This window comes from Metopolophium dirhodum, chromosome 4 (genome assembly GCF_019925205.1).
Source record: "Metopolophium dirhodum isolate CAU chromosome 4, ASM1992520v1, whole genome shotgun sequence".
NCBI lineage: Eukaryota > Metazoa > Arthropoda > Insecta > Hemiptera > Aphididae > Metopolophium > Metopolophium dirhodum.
In genome coordinates this window covers 35,428,015-35,446,985 of record NC_083563.1, presented here as the reverse complement: position 1 = coordinate 35,446,985, position 18,971 = coordinate 35,428,015, and the positions used below count along the sequence as shown (strand labels likewise).

General features: G+C 27.6%; 1 protein-coding gene across 1 annotated transcript; it reads right to left on the bottom strand.

Moving 5' to 3' along the window:
- Positions 1 to 11,848: 11,848 nt before the first annotated feature.
- On the bottom strand, positions 11,849 to 18,564 carry LOC132942624 (F-box only protein 33). Its single transcript, XM_061011186.1, has 7 exons — positions 17,732 to 18,564; positions 17,384 to 17,648; positions 17,160 to 17,308; positions 16,887 to 17,007; positions 16,575 to 16,776; positions 16,215 to 16,351; positions 11,849 to 14,992 (listed from the first exon to the last, which is right to left on the bottom strand). The coding sequence occupies exons 1-7, from the start codon at positions 18,106 to 18,108 to the stop codon at positions 14,867 to 14,869; spliced, it is 1,377 nt and encodes a 458-aa protein (XP_060867169.1). The 5' UTR covers positions 18,109 to 18,564; the 3' UTR covers positions 11,849 to 14,866.
- Positions 18,565 to 18,971: the final 407 nt, after the last annotated feature.

Sequence of the window (18,971 nt, the reverse complement as noted above, 5' to 3'; positions counted from 1 at the left end):
AACTATGTTGCAGTTAAGCAATCAAACGTAAATTATTAGTGAAAGTTTAAAAAAAAAAACAAATTTTGAGATACTGTTGAAAAAAATTAATGCAGTTATACTGTCCCAAACAGCGGTGACAGACACAAAAAAAAAAAATCACACATCATTGTAAAATTAATACATTCATCGCTCCGCTCAGAATCTAAAATACGAAGAATAAGGAAAAAATCTATTTGAATTCATAAAATCTGCATCGTGTTATTTAAAAAAATAATTTTAATTTATGCATTAAAATAAAAATTGAGAGTTATTTGATCATTTTATAGACCTTATTTTATATTAAATTTTTGAAATCTGTATGGCACTATTTCAAATAATAATCGTAAGAATCTATTTTTATGTATTAGAAAAAGAATAGTGATTTTATTTTTTTTTTATTGATCCTTATGCTCGGTATCTATGGCCATTAGCTGTTTGTAGGGTTGTATTGTGGTGGTGGTAGGGTTTGGAACGTGAGTGTTTGTGTTAGGCAGAATTTTTAAGCGGGCACCCATAGGTATCTGCCATGCCCGGGTGGGGGATGGCGGCCTTTCTCTCCGGACACCGTGACTTCCCGAAGAAAAATGCCACCCGTGGCCGGGATCGAACCGGCGTCGGTGCGCGTCGCTACCGACGCCTTATGGTCCGCTCGCCCACTCCGTCCCTCATAGAATAGTTAATAAACATTATATTATATACGTATAATAATTTTGTGTTATTCATTTGTGACTGTCCCAATCTCCGCGGGTAGTAAAATGCAAACAGATATTTTGTACGAAGCATGATTAACTTACAACTTAGTTAATCATGATACGAAACCGGTAGATTTTTTTTCTTATAAGTACCTTCCTATAGAATACGCTGATAAGGTAAAATAAAAATATCAACTTAAAATTAAATTAACTTAATACTTAATATATAATATACATATTTTATCTTTACTCAAAATTTACATGAGAAATCGTTTCTATTCCCAAATTTTACCGAAACATTTAAATAGGTATAACATTATACATTTGTATTGCTTTTTAAGCTAATTACAATTTATTATACTTAAAACTATCACAAAAATATTCAATTTAAATAGATAATATTATACCGTTGATTATTAAAAGTAATTGTAATAGTTGTACGCTATAGGTATATTATATAAGATATAATAGTTATAGATCAATAGACAATAATTATTATGCATAATATCGATATGTCCCGCACAAAAATGTAATTTATTAAATTAATTGGAGGTTCGTAATACGAAATTAAAGTTCCATTAGACAATTCTTAATTAAATATCATTGGTAAATTGTCATACGATTAATAAATATTGATCTAAACTATTGCAGAGAAATTTATTATAATAAAGAAAAAATTGAATAATCGTTGGAGTGTAGGATTGACCATAACGCTATCGCAGTGTATTGTAAATTAAATACGAAACTCATGAATAATTATGATTATTATATCTAAATAAATAATAAATTACGTTTATTGAGAACTAAAATATTTAAGATCGTGGGTTTGTGAAAAATTCTTGCTATAGATATGTGTAATGTGTCACAATAAATCGATGTTGTGAACAATGCAATTATTACAGATAAGTATACCTACAATATATATATATATATATATTATATACCTACTATAATAAAGTGTAAAATTCGATTAAAAAGAAAATCATTAAATGTGAGTATACTCAGCCCAATGCCTCTAGACGTCCGAAATTATCAATACCAGAACAAGAATCGGTCATACCAACCTCGCCCACATACCACATAATATCATAAGACACGAAGAACAACCTCTCTGTAGCCAATGCAACGAACCGCTCTCAATCAAACACGTAGTCCTATAGACTGCCCGCTATAATATGCCAACGCAAGAAACCTCCTCAACCAACCTTCATCGATGGAGGAAGCACCAGGAGAACGCAACACGCACTTGACCCATAGCTTTTTCAAATCCATCGGCGTCGACGCAAAAAATTTAATATCAAGATAACTAATATTAAGAAAACACATAACCAACAAATATAACGAAAATATATGATTCTGTAAAAACCGCATATCCCATAACTATGTAATCTTAATTTTTAACTCAATTATCTATCCATTAATAATAATGTGACCACAACCACAGGCTAATGACCTAGCTGTTGGAGCCTTTATTCTCAATAAAAAAAAAAAAAAATAAAAAATAAAGTATAAAATACATGGTAATGCATTCAGATTTGTCAAGAATATTTTTCGAATCGATCACTATAGAACGAGTGAATAATGAATAATGTATCAAAACGCCAAAGGTTTTTTTTTTTATAGAAGGTATATAATTTAGTATAATATACGAAATAGGTAAAATATGAATTTAAAATTAGACGTGCATAAACATGCGTGTGTTTGTGGCAGATCTTGCAGTTGCTTTCTTAACAATTTCAACAATAGTAAAGTTATACCCAACCGATACCGTTGTATCATTTTGAAATTTAACTTCGACTGATCGAATGAATTTTTGTGAATAAAAAATGTTTATACAGTTAAATTGCAAACAGTAGATATTATATTGGACTTAGAATATAATAGAAAAGTTACTTTTGTCTAATATAAGTATATAACCATATGATATTAATTAACATGTAGGTATTACAAATAATGTACCTAGGTATTACTGTATTAGTGTATTACATAGTATTATAATTTATAAGAAACACACACGTGTTCCTCCCCCTACCTACTCAATAACCTACAGTAAAACTAAAAATAGCTAATGGCCTCAGCTGCCGGGCTCAAGATCAATTAAAAAAAAAAAAAAAAAAATTTATAAGAAAATAAATACAAATTATACACGATATACCTACCTATCTACATAATATCAATTACCTATACGACTATACCCAATATATAGTATTATAAGGCTACAGAACAGTCAATATTTTTATATACGTAAAAAGAAGAACAACTGGACGATTTAACAAATATTAACATCACCATCCTTCAATCCGAAGATAAATCATCAAATTTTGTGTACCTACTACTCCATAACATAGTACCTTGGCCTTTGGTATTTTTTTTAATATTTTAACAATATTAATAATATCATAGCGCAAATAGTATAAATAACAATAGTTATAATATAATCAATTCCCCATATATATACCATATATACCTACATAAATTCGGATAGTATTTTCATTCTAACAACTCCAAAAATAAAATTAACTCATATTTAATATTACATTATTACAATGGTGTAGAATTAAATTATTAAAATGGAAATCAAAATTGTTGACAAATTTATTTTCTAATTATGGTACAATACCCGCTTAATATACCTAATATAACATACTTATAAATGTAATTGCACAATCGCACTTTTTTTAACTAAGTAAAAACTGTAGGAAACTATTGAAAACTTTATAATTTATAATATATTAATATAATGATCTTGCTATCTCGCCTGTTCACGATATAGCAAGAACTTTTTACAGACGATTCAACTTAAATGTTCAAAACCACACAAATCCTTTAATCAAAGGACTAGCATCAGCTAATATACCCGGTAAATTAATCCCAGAAAGAGACTGAAAAGGCAGTGGTGTCGGGACCTTTGCTAATGTCTGTATTATATTTATATTTATAAATTAAAATATATTATTATAAACGTATATGGTATATCAATAAGTATTAACTGAGTGCCCACAATGGAAGGCTCAAGATGACAAAATATATTGTGTAGGTATACCGTCTAATATGTACCTTTTTTTTGTGTCTACTGTCTAAAGATACTTGATCTTTTGTTTGAAAATATTTTCCATATTTAACTCAAAAGAAGGTACCTATCTCATTTGATCTAATTTGTACTTTAGTCGGTCAAAAGTAAAAACTCGTATAATGCTTACAAAACAATCGAGATCAATAAAAAAAAAAATATAAAAAAACGTGATTGTTTACGCAAACCCAGTATTTGAGAACATCGATTTTGTTTTTTTTTTATTTAATTCATTGACAAATAACCGAGTATAGTAATTTTCTTATTTTTGCCTACCTACCAAATGTTATAACATAAAATATTAAAATTTAAAAAAATGTTTTGGATCTTTTTGAGCTATTTATATATATTTTATATGCTCGACTTTTTTTTTCGATTTATGTATGTAAACATTTTATGGTTACAAGTTTTCTTATGAGTTTTGATTACGAAAACCAAAAAAATTAGCATATTTAATCCACACAACTTTTTTATGAGCGTTTGATTTTCCCCAAATGTCAAAATCGTGAATTATTTAATAGACAAGTAGAGGAATAGGGCATAGGCTCACTGTTTCCGCTCAGAACCGATTTTCATCATATCATTAAGACAACGTACACATTATAGTGACCTATTCAATGACGATCAATATGAACACTCAACACTTACTATACAGCAAAGCGACTTCTCCCGATTTTTTTAATAGGTACCCACGTAGATATTTCTCTTTTTTCATAACTAACGCACTATTACGCACTGCGCAGTGAAACTCTAGGACTCTACTGGACACTCTTGGTCACTGAAGCTTGCTCCCAAAAAACGTTCGCTATTTGAAGGTTCCCGCTATTAAGAGGTATGCGTTAGGAAATGTTTCACTGTGTATATACCTAGGTTATAAGTAAGTTGGACAATTTTTTTTTTTTAATATTTCTGATGAATGGATTACTTGTCAACATTCTTAAATTGTTATGATAATATAATGCACCTACCTACCTATACATACACATTGCACAATATTATTCAGTATAGTTAATTTTAGAGTTATAGGACTTACGTCCTTTTCTCGTATGTGGGTACGTCACTGTAATAAATATTGTGATGTGTTGTAAACCTGTAGGTGTATATTAAATAATGACGTGCTGAAAATAATTGTTTGCATATTTTAATACGATTATACCCATAATATAGTCATATACATATAGATATGTTTAATATATTTATCAATTTATGTGTCCGTCGGCCATATCATAGACATTCAATAATGCACATTGCATACTGATATCAATAAATTATTTACTCAGACTTAGCGTCTTAGCTGTTACATAGTGGTATATGGTCATAATATATTATATGGACTGCTGTTCCCGGGGACACTGATGAGAAATTCTGAATTAAAAGCGGACCTATAACACAAGTCATTTTTAGAAATGTGTCTATATTGAGATGAATGACATTTGTTTGCTATCATTACGAGGGGAAGTAATTGCGTTGTATAATAATATGCAGGTATGCCCGGTTATGATTGTCTGATTATAATAGTAAATCGAAATTTTACATTATAATATTATTTTGGTATATTATAGGTACTCTATACATATATATAGTAAGAACAGTCGAACAGGCGTGTATATAATAACACCCCCGAAAATCTACCGTACGCATACATGACGTTATTGATATAATGATATAATAATAATTCTTAGAACTTATAGAACGACGTTCGTATTTATAATTTATTCTTCTCCAGAAATGTTTATCTATATATTATACAGTATAGTTGCGTCATTCGAGTAAAATGTAATGCTGACTCTCCGATATCCAATACTCGGTCGGAAAAAATAACCGTACCTACATAATCGCGTATAATATTAATATCTATATCTTATTTATATATATATGTGTGCGTTTTATGGTGACAATAAAACATTACAGAATATATTATAATATAGTATATCGACTTATGCAGCATGCTTGAACGACCTCCATTTTTTTTTTTTTTTTATAAAATGATAAAAAATTAAAGTAAAGCAATATTGTTCGTTGAACACGAATGTTTTGATCGTTCCAACTTTTGGTAACCATGAACACGAAAAACAAGGTCAATTAGACCTCAATGTGGTATTATAGGTGTGGGCTATAGTGTGGTTTTATTAAACACCACTACAACTGCAGAAGATCGACGTTATTGATAAAATACAATTATATGAAACAAAAAAATGCATTGGTGCCCAAACGTATACACAAACATTTTAAACGGTGAGGGTGTATTATAGTTAATAAACGTGTAATTTTTTTTACTATTTACTATTTAGACATTTTTGTCTTTTTAGGTCATTTTATTTTATCGCACATTTTACAGTATTTCTTTTAACAATTTTTGTTTTTTTTTTTACTTTTTTTAACACACATTTTAGGAATTTTATTTTATTTAACAGGCTGTGTAGATATAGCTTTTCATCATTTCCAAGCACCTACCTAAATAAATGGAAGAGTTTTTACTTATTTTTTTTAAAACTAAATGTATAAACATATTTGTATTTGTACATGGTTTATTTTCAATAAGACTTGATATTATTTTTTTTTATAGTTATAACTTAGGTATAGCGTATATTTAAATATTTTAAATGCATTTTTAGGATCAACTTTGACACATTAAATACGTACTACCACAGATAGATAGCTGTAAAATGTTAATACTAATAGTTGAACAGTAAAAAATAAAAAAGCTTTTATCTTTAACTTTGAAAGTAGTTACTAGTACCAAATCGGATTTAGTTAGTACATGTACTTAATAGTTTAGAAATCAATATTTCCAATAGATATTTTTTATAAGAATAAGTCAAATTAAAAAAAAAAATACCCGGAACCAACAAAGTTTTTGTTGTTATTGCAATAACGATTAACTATGGAAAGTAGAAACTTGAATTTTAGAAAAAAATATTTATGTATAGGTGAACATTTTCTAGACATTATACATAAATTTCAAAATGTTTTGGTTTTTTGTGCTATATTTCTAAAATTAAAAATGCTATCAGTTTTCATTCTTTTTTATTTTTTGATTTATGAATGATAACATTTTTTTTGTGAGTGAAAAAGCTTAAAATTAATGCAAAGTTTCTCATGAGTTTTTCGAAAATCAATTAAAATAGATCGATAATACGTCATGTAATCATAATTTATTTTATGAGCGTTAATAGTTTAAATTTCACAAAATTACTTTTGAGTTATTTATACAACGTATCTTCATAACCTATATACCGAATACCTATAATGTTCAATAAATGATTTAAATTTAAAATTGGAAAACGTTTGGAGGACGTTACCGTCACACTCACGTTTAAAAGCATTATGTTAAGTAATAGTTATTAATTATACCAATTTCCCTTATTATATAGTCAATTTACGAACATCACTCGTTAGTTTAATTTGTTTTAATATTAGAATGTTGAGTGAATCGACCTATTTTAAAATTTAAAGGTACCTAGGTAAAAATAGTATTTATGATTTATCGTAGTTAATTTTTGATATTTCAATTTGAAAGGGAGTTATAGCCATAGTTTATAACAGCCAGGTAGTATGTAGTATTTTGTCCTCGTCCTCACTATCAGGACCGACTCACGGGAAAATAGTGGACAAGGCAAAATCAAATTTTGCCGCCCTTAACAATAGAATATTATCAGTATTTTAAAAATGCCACCCTCTTACTAATGTGCAGCTTAAGAGCCGCCCTAGGCATGGGCCTATGTCACCTACCCCTTGAGCCGGGCCTGCTCACTATAGTAATAAGAGGACGTCACAACTCACAACCGCTGACCGACTGACCGAGTTATCTTTGAGTAAATAATTGTCTTATTATTAAACTTAAAATTAAAAACAAATTCTGTGTTAATGTGTCGGTTTTTGATATTTCAGCTTTAAGCGAGTTACGAGTAGGTATGTAAAATATTGTAATTAAAAATGATCACAACTCGCTTAAAAATAAAAAATATTGTAAAAACCTACTTACAAATATAGATAATACCTTCAAGTTCGATGACAAGTCAACTGACTCTAATATTAAAGTTTAGGTAGGTACAACACAAAATTGTTTGCATTGTACCCAGATTTTATGTTGTACGATCTTAAGACGAAGACAACACATCGTTGTGTGATGTCTTCTAAATAGTGGGTAATAGGTATACCTCATATATTCAGGTATGTACGGTATTAAAGGTAATCAATTAAGAATGAACAATTTATTAGATATTTTATACAATTTATGAGGTATTAAAAATAATATTTAGAGATTAATCGAAAGATAAAGCAATTAGGTACTTTTTAGTATTTTTATATAGGTAATTAACACGGGTTTCATCGATTCCGCCAGACCTTTTTATGCTTGGGGATAAGGTTTATCGATTCCGCCAGGGAAAAAATAATCTTCCCAAACAAAAATTTTAGTTTAATTTTATTTATATAGCTATATATTATAAATATTATATGAAATATCAGTATAAAAATGTTATCGCTAATTGATGACTTGTATACGCGTAATGATGCGAAAAACGACTAATATAGTATTGTCCAACACTATAATCTGGTTAGTCTCGATTTATCCTCGTGTCATTATACTTTATAATAATGAATTTCGAAATCGTAGCAGGTGAACGAGAAAATAACTTAGTTATTTATCAAAATGAAAAATTGTTTAATACAAACTGTGAAATATTCATGTGCGTATAAGTGGAAATGTGTTAGTAAAAAGTGTAACTTAAAACTATATTTGACTAAATTAATTTATATTTAAATGAATTGTTGAATTATTTTGTAGATACCTATATTATTATTATTATAACATTTTATTTATTCAGCTGTATTGTATTATTTTTTATATATTATATTGTATTGTATGAATTATTATACTGATTATTAATTTATTTTTAATATTTAAATGAATTATCGAATCATTTGTTAGATATATTATTATTTTTATAATGAAAACAGGTTGACAGCAGCAGTTGCCAGGTTGAGGTAAAAATTGGTAGGTGGCGGAATCGATAGGTTGTTTTTGGACTACCTGAACTGGCGGAGTCGATACTGGCGGAGTCGATGCTACATTGGCGGAATCGGTAGGCCCCCCCAATTAACAACGGACGATGAGGTGATACGATCCATAGACCAGAACACTACGTACCTATATAATATGAAAAACAAAAGATTAAAGGATATTTAGAGTTTTAACCCTGATAAAAATAAATAATCGTTTGGCATTTAGGTACATGGGGAAATTATTACTATGCAAACAAATCTATTTGTGTTGAATATTTTATGTGGTTAATTCGATCAATATAGTAAAATATATGAACACGATTCAATATAATAGAACGATGTAATAATACATTTTCTATACCTAGGTAGTAGATGGCTATGATTAGGTATACGGTATACCATACGTGTGTATTATATTATATTATCGTTGCTTAAAATATATACTATTATATTAATTAATCATCATGGTATATCTTTGTAGTTGAAAACATTGTTTAAGCAGTGTACCTAAAATAGTATTGATAAGTCATATAGTTGATCATCCCGAATTCTTATAGGGGTGTTTTATATTTATAGATTAATATAATATGTTGTTTTATTTTTACGAACAAATAGGCGTAATTGTACCTAGCTTTGTGAAATAATTCGTATATATATAACATGCAACCAAAGGCAACCATAATTAATAAACAACTAAAAAAAGTTTCAATTTCCACCGTGAATCTTAAGATCCCTGTTTGACCACCTTTTTAAAATATGAATATCAGAAAATCCTTTCTTATTGCACATCTATAGATCATTACTCGTCGGGAACCACTATTCCAAATATCAAGTACGTACATTTTGTATTTTAAAACCAATACGTTGTTGCAATTTAAATTAGATATTGCTTGATAGATGGCGCCACTGTTGTATTTTCACAATCCCTTATATTCCCCTTTAGGGGCTGAATTTCCAAAAGTCCTTTTTACCGGACGCCTTCATCATAGTAGTTATATGCATGCCAAATTTTAGCCCGATCCGTCCAATAGTTTGAGCTGTGCGTTGACGGATCAATCAGTCGGCTTACTGTTTTATGTGTACAGATGACGTATTGAGAAATGTTCTGAAAAAATAGTTAAACTTTTTATGAATATAAAGATAACCACATTTATTGAAACCTATAGGTATCCAATTGAAAATAATCCAAAAATTAAATCGTCGACGGACGGCTATGTACCTGTATTTAGTCCTTAGATAAAGCATAATATTATTAATAATATAATATATAATATGTATAAACATATCGACTATGTAACGACATTACCACGAAAAACCTGGGCCTCGAGTACCGGAGAGCCTATTCTAAAAATAATCGTTCCAAGTTAGGATTTCTCTACGACACCTCTGCAATGATGGATAAAAAAATGCCCCCTCCCCCCCTTGATAAGTCTCTGAAGCCACGCATGCCTATGACCCGCCTATCAAATACAAATTCAGGGTCAAAACGATTCGTTTTCGATGTTAAATTAATTTCATCATTATTATAAAATGTAGCTAGTGTAGTAGTGTACATTATAACATTATACTCGTTATGGGTATTAATTGTTAGATATTAAACATTTTTCTCAAAAAAATAGCATTTTGCACTCTTTTCAGTGTTTACTCTAATCGGCCGATATGGTATAGATACCTACTTGGCTAGTGGCTACCTACAGTGGTGGTGCGAAAATGCGGAGACTGAAGCATATTGTACCTATGTTTTAAATATTTCTACCACCCTTCATTGAACAAAAATTAGCAGCAGAGGCCAATATTATTAATTATAATATTGGCCGTGATATTATTGACATTGATTGTGTCGCGAGGTCTAACGATTATATAATATATATTTATACATCCGCCCACCCATTTATCAGACATGAAGCAATTATCGCTTCAAATGATCCTATATCCCGCCGCCAATGGTTACCTATATAAATATACGGTAAGCACAATCAATATCGATGGTTTAAATTAGGTAGGTACTTTATTTTATGCAGTCATTGACCATATTATGGTCGGATTTCGCTTAAAAATGTATTTTATTCGTAGATCATATTATTATATTCATATTATGCATTATACATAAATAACATTATATATATATTATGGATACAATAATATACATATTGCATAATACATAATATATTTCAATTATTAGATATATAATAATAATATAGGTATATATAACCATATAGACCTTAGTAGTTAGTATAAGGTGTATCATATTGTGTATAAATTGTTCGCGACGTTACATAATATACGTAATATATGATTAAAAATTATTGCCGTTAGTGTTATACCGTTATGTACATATATTTATTAAGTTCTAGTCTTAGAGGCTGGCTGTTCTACAAACGAGTTATCCATATTATATTTAAAAAAATTAGTGTCAAATGCCCATAATTGTTTGAATACACACGCGCGTTTATAGGCAGGCACTCACAGCTAGTGCTTCCCAAAGGGCGATCCGTGAAATTTTAAGTGTGCCATAAAAACTAATTTTATTTTAACGCTACGTCCTAGCATGACGATTGGCAGGTTTGAACGTTACTGTTTCGTACAAATATACAGTAGAATAAAATATTATACGATATTGAAAAAAAAAATAATATAATGGTACTAGATAACAGATAATTGAAAGACTATTGTTCTATGATTATAGGTACCTGATAAGTACTTATTTTTGGAAAATAGACAACGTGTATACAAAGTGTGCCGTGACTTATAATAACAAATAATTATACGCCGTGATGGAAAACACGTTTGGGAACCACTATATTATAATACTACTATGCTAGTGTTAGTAGTACTGTACTATTGTAGTAGTGACTATAGTGAATAGGTACTAACTGATGGGAATAGGAAATCATTTTCAATAAATTTAATACTGGGTATTTCAGAATTCAAACCAGCTAGATGTATACCGGAAAAGAGTTTGGGATAGTAATTTTAAACAAACTTATTTAAAATGGCTATACATACACAATTTTTTAGTGAAAAAACTAGAAAGTTCAATTTGAATCATGATATATTTAATGATTTTTTTCTATTTTACAATAATTCATAATGAATACACTTATATATATATATAAATTATTTTTGAATAATATAATGTGTTGATCAACTTATTTATGTAAATTATTTTTGAATAATATATTGTGTTGATCACTTATATTTTACCATGATCAATCAAACCATGAACCCATAAATATAAATTTAATACAAATTAACAATTATAGATTATAAGAACAAGTTTGATTCTAATACAATAAAAATAAGATAAAATTAAATAATAATAATAATACAACTTATATAATATAATAACATCAATAAACATGAATTAAAATTCTAGCATTTGGTTAAAACATATTTTATAGTATTTTATCAAGTTCGTTTTAGCTGAGGATAATTATATTTTGATGTAGTGGCAGTGGAGTAGGTACATTACTACATTAATAAATCTAGTTAAACTAATAATAACGTTTGAAATTTGACTTTAAAAAAAAAAAATAAAAACTATAAAACCGTTTTTAACAGAGATTAAATTGTACAAGTGCACACTAAAATGTAATTTTTATCTTTAAGTAGGGGAATAATAAAATCTTAAATATATAATTTTTTTTAACAAATAACATTTTAAAAATGATAGAATTCCGACAAAAACAGATTTTCAAGATAGATTTAAATTATAGTCCAATATAATATTTATTACTGCCACATAAGTTTAACATTGCATTTGTTAAAAAAATTATTTTAATAAATATAAAAAATTTATTATTTTTGTTGTCTACTAATGTCTGTTAGAAGACATTAGTTTAATATTATAAACCATATAATTAGCTAAAGATGTAACAATGAACACAAGCAAAGAATACATGAATGAATACACAAATTAATTTTTTTTAACATTATTAGGATACTAAGAGTACAATACTTCTCTGAAGGAATAATATCTTATTTTTTAACAATATGTTGGTTATTAATTTTCTATAAAGATATAGGTTATATACTAATATAGGTAATATAAATATAGTATAGTCTAAATAACTAATAGCCAATAAGTGTATTTTAAAATATTAAATACAAATTCAAAACAAAATATTTTTATTTTATTTCCTAACTATTAATAAATAGTTTTTAAATCATAATATCAACATATGGACTATAAATAGAATAAAATAGTAATTAATTTACTAAAAATCCAATATTAATACTGGATAACAATATAATAAAAATAAATAAAATAAATCCAAAATCAGTGCGTATTCCTTTGTTTTGAGATGAGTTTAAGTTTGTTAAAAACAAAGGATTTATTTTAAGATTTTGAATACGTTCTTTTAATATTTTTGTTATCGATCACAGAAAAAAAAAATTTTTTATGATAACAAGTATAATCTATCACGAATTGTTTTCATCATATTCGCTCAGTCATAGTTTTGTTTGTGTTACTTGTGTTACTGTTGAAAAATATTCACACAAATACATCGTAACAATTTTAACAATATTAACAAAACAATTGTTACAGTTCTTACGTCTTTTATAAAATGGTTATAGACAATTAACCTACATTAACAACATAAGAAATGATCTTTTTAAACATCACAATAATTTAGATCTTAATTAATCAAAAATTTCTAAAATCACGTTCTTTTACATTTTTATGATATTTATATATATATATATATTTTAATAGACACATTTCAACAATATTATTTTTAACAGTATTAACAACTCTCTGATGGTCCGTTCTAGTCACGACCAGTTCTAATTGCCTAAACACTATAATGTTGTACATATTTTAACAGATGTTATCACAGTCTAATTAGTAAAATGTGCTTTTTTTGAGTTGCACTCGTTATATAAGTAGAACCACATAGTTATATAGTTTGTGGTAGGAACACTTTTGCTAACATAATACAATATAAATATTTTGTTTTTATCATTATTGAAAACAAATGTTTTATTTTAAAGCAATTGGATTGATCATTGCATAAAAAATTGATCTTGGTGATTTATTATTAAGTAAAAATTCAACTTGAAATTAGCAAATACTATTCGAATATTACGATTGTTTTATCATGTTTAATTTTTTAGTCAAGTATGAATTAGAAAAATAAATGAAAGTGTACAACACTGATATTGTAACATAATAATCAATAAATAAAGTAAATGAAAAATGTACCTTGGTAACTTTCAATCATCTTTCTTATGGTTATCAGATTTTTAAATAGGTATGTTAAATAACATTTTCTTTTATTATTATACATTTTAAACAAAAAATAAAGTATCTAATACTTTTTTTGAACTAAACCTTTCACATATTATAAAATTAGTGTAAAAAATATATAATATGTAATGAATCAAAATTTTAAAATGTTCCTATATAAGATATTTTGTATTTTGGAAAATAGCGAAAAAATTATAAAGTTCTTTCTTTTCAAAATGATTCCATATTATTTAAAATTTTAAACAAACTCCAAAAGTAAAAAAACATTAAAATGAATCAATGACAGAATCATTGTATACAATTGCCATGAATAATGGATTTAAAGTAGAGAATAACAAAAAAAAAAAGGTTAATAAAAATAAAATAGGACTAGATTGAAAATTGTTTCTTTAAACAACATCTATGATTCAATGTTTTTGTTTTAGAGTGAATTAGGGTGTGGTAGTAAAACAATATTAGAGTATTTTATTTACTATTACCATTTGAATCTTCTACAATACTTTACATTTGTATGCTAATAAATTATTGAATCATAGTTCTAGATAGGTACTTCCAAATTATGTAAATATAATTTGCAACCGTAATTTTTTAACCACACAATCGGCATAAAAAAAGTGTAATTTGTTATTAATACATATTATGATTTAACAACAAATTATATTTTTAAGAAGGATTTTTAAAGTGTATATTTAATTTTGTAATTTAAACCTTTTTTCGTAATTAAGATATTGTTTTTTTTCGTGCTAACTAATTATTAATGACCACAAAATATAATGTATTATGTAAATTTAATAAAGGTATTTTAAGTTATTGTTGTGGTAAATTTTAATTAATATCTAATTTTGTTGTTAAATCTTTAGAAATACATTTCAAAATGTAATGTGAATGACTTACAAATAAATTATTTTTATTTAACGGTTTCCAATTTGTATCCATCCAGTTTGATACATCCTGAAAGCATTTAGAAAATATAATTTTTTAATTCTTGTTATTATTATACTACTGTCTAATATAATTCACAGTTTTAATAAAATATATTTATAATCAGATGAGGATATTTTTTAAATATAATAAGCTTATAAATGAACATTATGGCTAATATTTCAATAATGATTATCTTATACTATAATATATTTTAAGTAAACACAATTGTGAAATTTGTTGTCTCTGTTTTATGATCTGTAATTTAGTAAAAGTGTAAAACTATTCACCGTATTTCTCCCATTGCAACTACATAGTTAATATTAAGAGACTATGTAGGTCATGACAAATATTAATAAAGAATAGTGAATAATATTATCTGTTTTGTCAAAAGCTTTTTAGTATTTTAAATTTTAAAGCAGTTTAAAATTTAGAGATGATATGAATTTTAAATAAAAAAAATTTTTGGTAACTAATTTATCGAACAATTTTACTTGTAAATTTATGGTAAAATTGGTTAATTTTAATAAAAATTTATCCACCAATTGAATTTTTTCACAATATTATGTAAAGAAGGCAATAAACATATAAAATAAAGCGAAAATGTTACATATTAAGCTATAATAACCAGTAACCACATATAAAGGCAGTGACTCAATGGTTAACGAAATGTTGTATTTAAAAATCATAATAATTTTTATCACTTATCGGTCATTATCATTCGGTAAAATTGTACACGGTAAATTTACAAACTCACATCACTATTTTAAATAATTTAAAATGTATACAGTATATAAAAAAAAACCTAAGAAATAATATATTTATATAATATTATGATAAGCTAATAAGTTAGTGTTGTGGTACATTAATATTAACCATTAGTCACAGAAGGAAGAAACAGCAAGTCTTTTCTGTTACATCTGTGTAACATGGAACAAATATGACTAATTAATTAATTATTTTTATGAAAGTGGACATTTTTTGATACGATTGAACATATTGTTTTTATAAAATAAAATAATACTTTAAAATTTATATTTTTTTTAAACATTAGGATTGATAATAATGGAATGAATTTTGCTGATGTATTAACTCATAGTTGACACAACAAACACATGAGGATTCTTTTGTTTTGAGTCTTACATTGTATATAAGCCTAAAACTACTGATACCAATAAGACATTAAATGTTAATCACCAAACCTCAAATAATTTTACATTAATATGTAATAGTTGAATTTGAAAATACTTACTAAAATAACTTCATCATAAATCATTTCAGTTTGTGGTTGATGAAAGCAAATATCTTCTTCTAGTAATTCATACCGTTTTAAGTTAGAACCTCTCAGTCTTGCAATTCCACATACGTCCACTGGTTCAATAAAGTATCCTAAAATTATTGACCATTATTTACTACATTTTAATGAAAACATATTTATGATAATTTTTAAGGAAAATTAGATATTGTAATATGATATGTCTTTTTAGTATGCAATTTTTTTAAGGTCTAAACTAAATATTTTGTCACAATTTGTAATTTTGGAACTTGACATATCTTTAAATGTTATTAATTATTATTATGATCTATTAAACTAATAAATACACTAATTTACCCAATACAACAAGTTCTGTAAGTTTGCTGCAAACCCATGACAATATTATCAGTGGATTAGTTTCAATGCCATCTGCAGAAGGTTCAAGATGCCAATGTCCTTTAAGTAAGCCAGCAGGGTTCATTGATTGTTCGTCAACCCAAATTAATGATTGAAATGTACTTCTATAGTCCAGTAATTTATGTAATACTTCAATATTCATCTATAGATTTATAACACTTAGTAAATAATTTTATTACACATAAATATTAAGTAATTAATAATTATTATAATTAATAGATATGTTAAAAAAATATATCATAAGTAACTTACTACATTACAAAAAAGAACTTTGAGATGTGTCAATGGCATTGATGGACGAAGTAACTTAGTATGAAGGTGCTTAGCAACAATATGACAGTTGATAATTGTTAATCTTAGTTCAAGTTTCGGGCTGTAAAAACAATTTACAAAAATTTAAAAAAAACAATTAAATGTATTCACAATTTAAGTACAATATTACATAATTAACACAGGTAGCTCGGGTATTTATTATATAGATAGGTATAATACAAACAATTATAAATAAATAATGTTAATAGTTACCAGTATTTTTTAATATCTGCCCAAATATCATCACTTATATCTATATCCAACTCATTATGAACATGTAAAACAAGGATTTCCAATTGAGACATTGAACACAATGCTGGAAGCAATTTGCACGTATTGGAATTTAGGTCTAAACTTAATTTCTAAAATAAACATTTTTATTATTATTAGTAGATCAACAAACCTAATCAGATTGGGAAAAGAAAAAAAATACTGACCTTTAAATTGATTAGCGATGACATACTATCAAAAGTAGAATTAAAACATGTCGTTTTGCTCTCTTCGTTAAAAATCGATGGTCCCAATCCAGCTAGTTCCAAACGTTTTAAGCTATCACAACTATATTTGGATAGCATATGAATCAAAGCATTCCAATAGTAAAACATAAAATATCCAAAACTAAACCCTTCGATGTTTCCTTTCTGCACGACATTGAGAATAGCAAACTCAAAATAGTTTTGAATTGACCACCTGTACTGAAATCTAATAAAATGTTGCCGTTAATAACAACCCTAAACAAAAGACCTATATTGTCTGACATGTGTTCAAGACGACCAGACACTCACATTTCGTCCTTCGACAACTCACAGTGATTGAGTTCAATGTCAACGTTTCTCAACAGTTGATTGCCCATCAACGCCTTGACAACAGATGACGCCAATTCAAAGCACTGAGTGCTACGGGAATCAAATGCAAGGTGGATGTCACGTACCAACGTCACTAGGTTCTTATTGGCGTGCTTCACTTTAGACTTGACTTCAGCATATGAAGTTCCAGCAGACGATATGTCCAGAACCAGACTGTGCCAGAACTGCGGATGGTATAGAGCGGTTCTCCAGTGTTTGCAAGTGGACGAAGCGGCCACTCTGGATTCAGGTGATAGGTGAGTGAACACCTGGTGGAGAGCCAGGCTGGGAAGAGAGTTCCAATTGACGGTTTCCATTTTGACAAGAAACAATAGAGATATCGGGGTCGTTGATTCAACGCACTAGGGTTCACAGACATTTGACGAGAAGCATTTTCGATTTCGGTCTCTGGGAATATATATTATTGTAATAATATGATGTACTTTCCTGTAACAGGTAGATATGTAGCTTCGTAGCCTCGTAGGAGCAAGTGTGCAACAATATCGATATAAGATGGTAATAATATTAGAAATACTGTACGGTTAGTCTCAGAGTGTACTAAGAACTATGACATGGAGTTTATGAATTTTTTCTCTCTAATGTTTGTAAATTTGTAATTAATCTAACAAGTTGCTCTAGTAATCTAGTCCGAAGACATTTTGATATTTGATTTCCGAGCTCAGCTTCTGACAAAAGCGAAGCGAACAGAATAATATACCGATACACTGATACAGCGATACCGTACACGATCAACAGCTGCAGCTGTTGTAAAACGTAATTTGTTATGTGTAAATATATTATAGTAAATACTGTGAACCATATGACTGACAGTGTGCGCGAGACGGGTATGAAAAATATCGGAAAACCGTACAAATAACATGTTGTAATATTGTAGTGAAAAAAAGTCGGCCTAGACTTCTGAGTTTCTGACGACTATTAGCAATTAAAGGGTGGTGGGAGGGGGATGTTTTTTTTTTAGAACTACTTCAACTAAAAATATTATAAAAATTCATCTAAATCACGAAAGTTTGCTAATTAGGTATATTGTAGTTAAAAATTATAAAAAAATTTTCAATTTTTATAATTTACGATTGTTAATTTAAAACAAGATTTCTCATAAGTAGTTAATACCTACACTTAATCTATAACCAAAAAAAAAAAACTAATAATTATAATATCT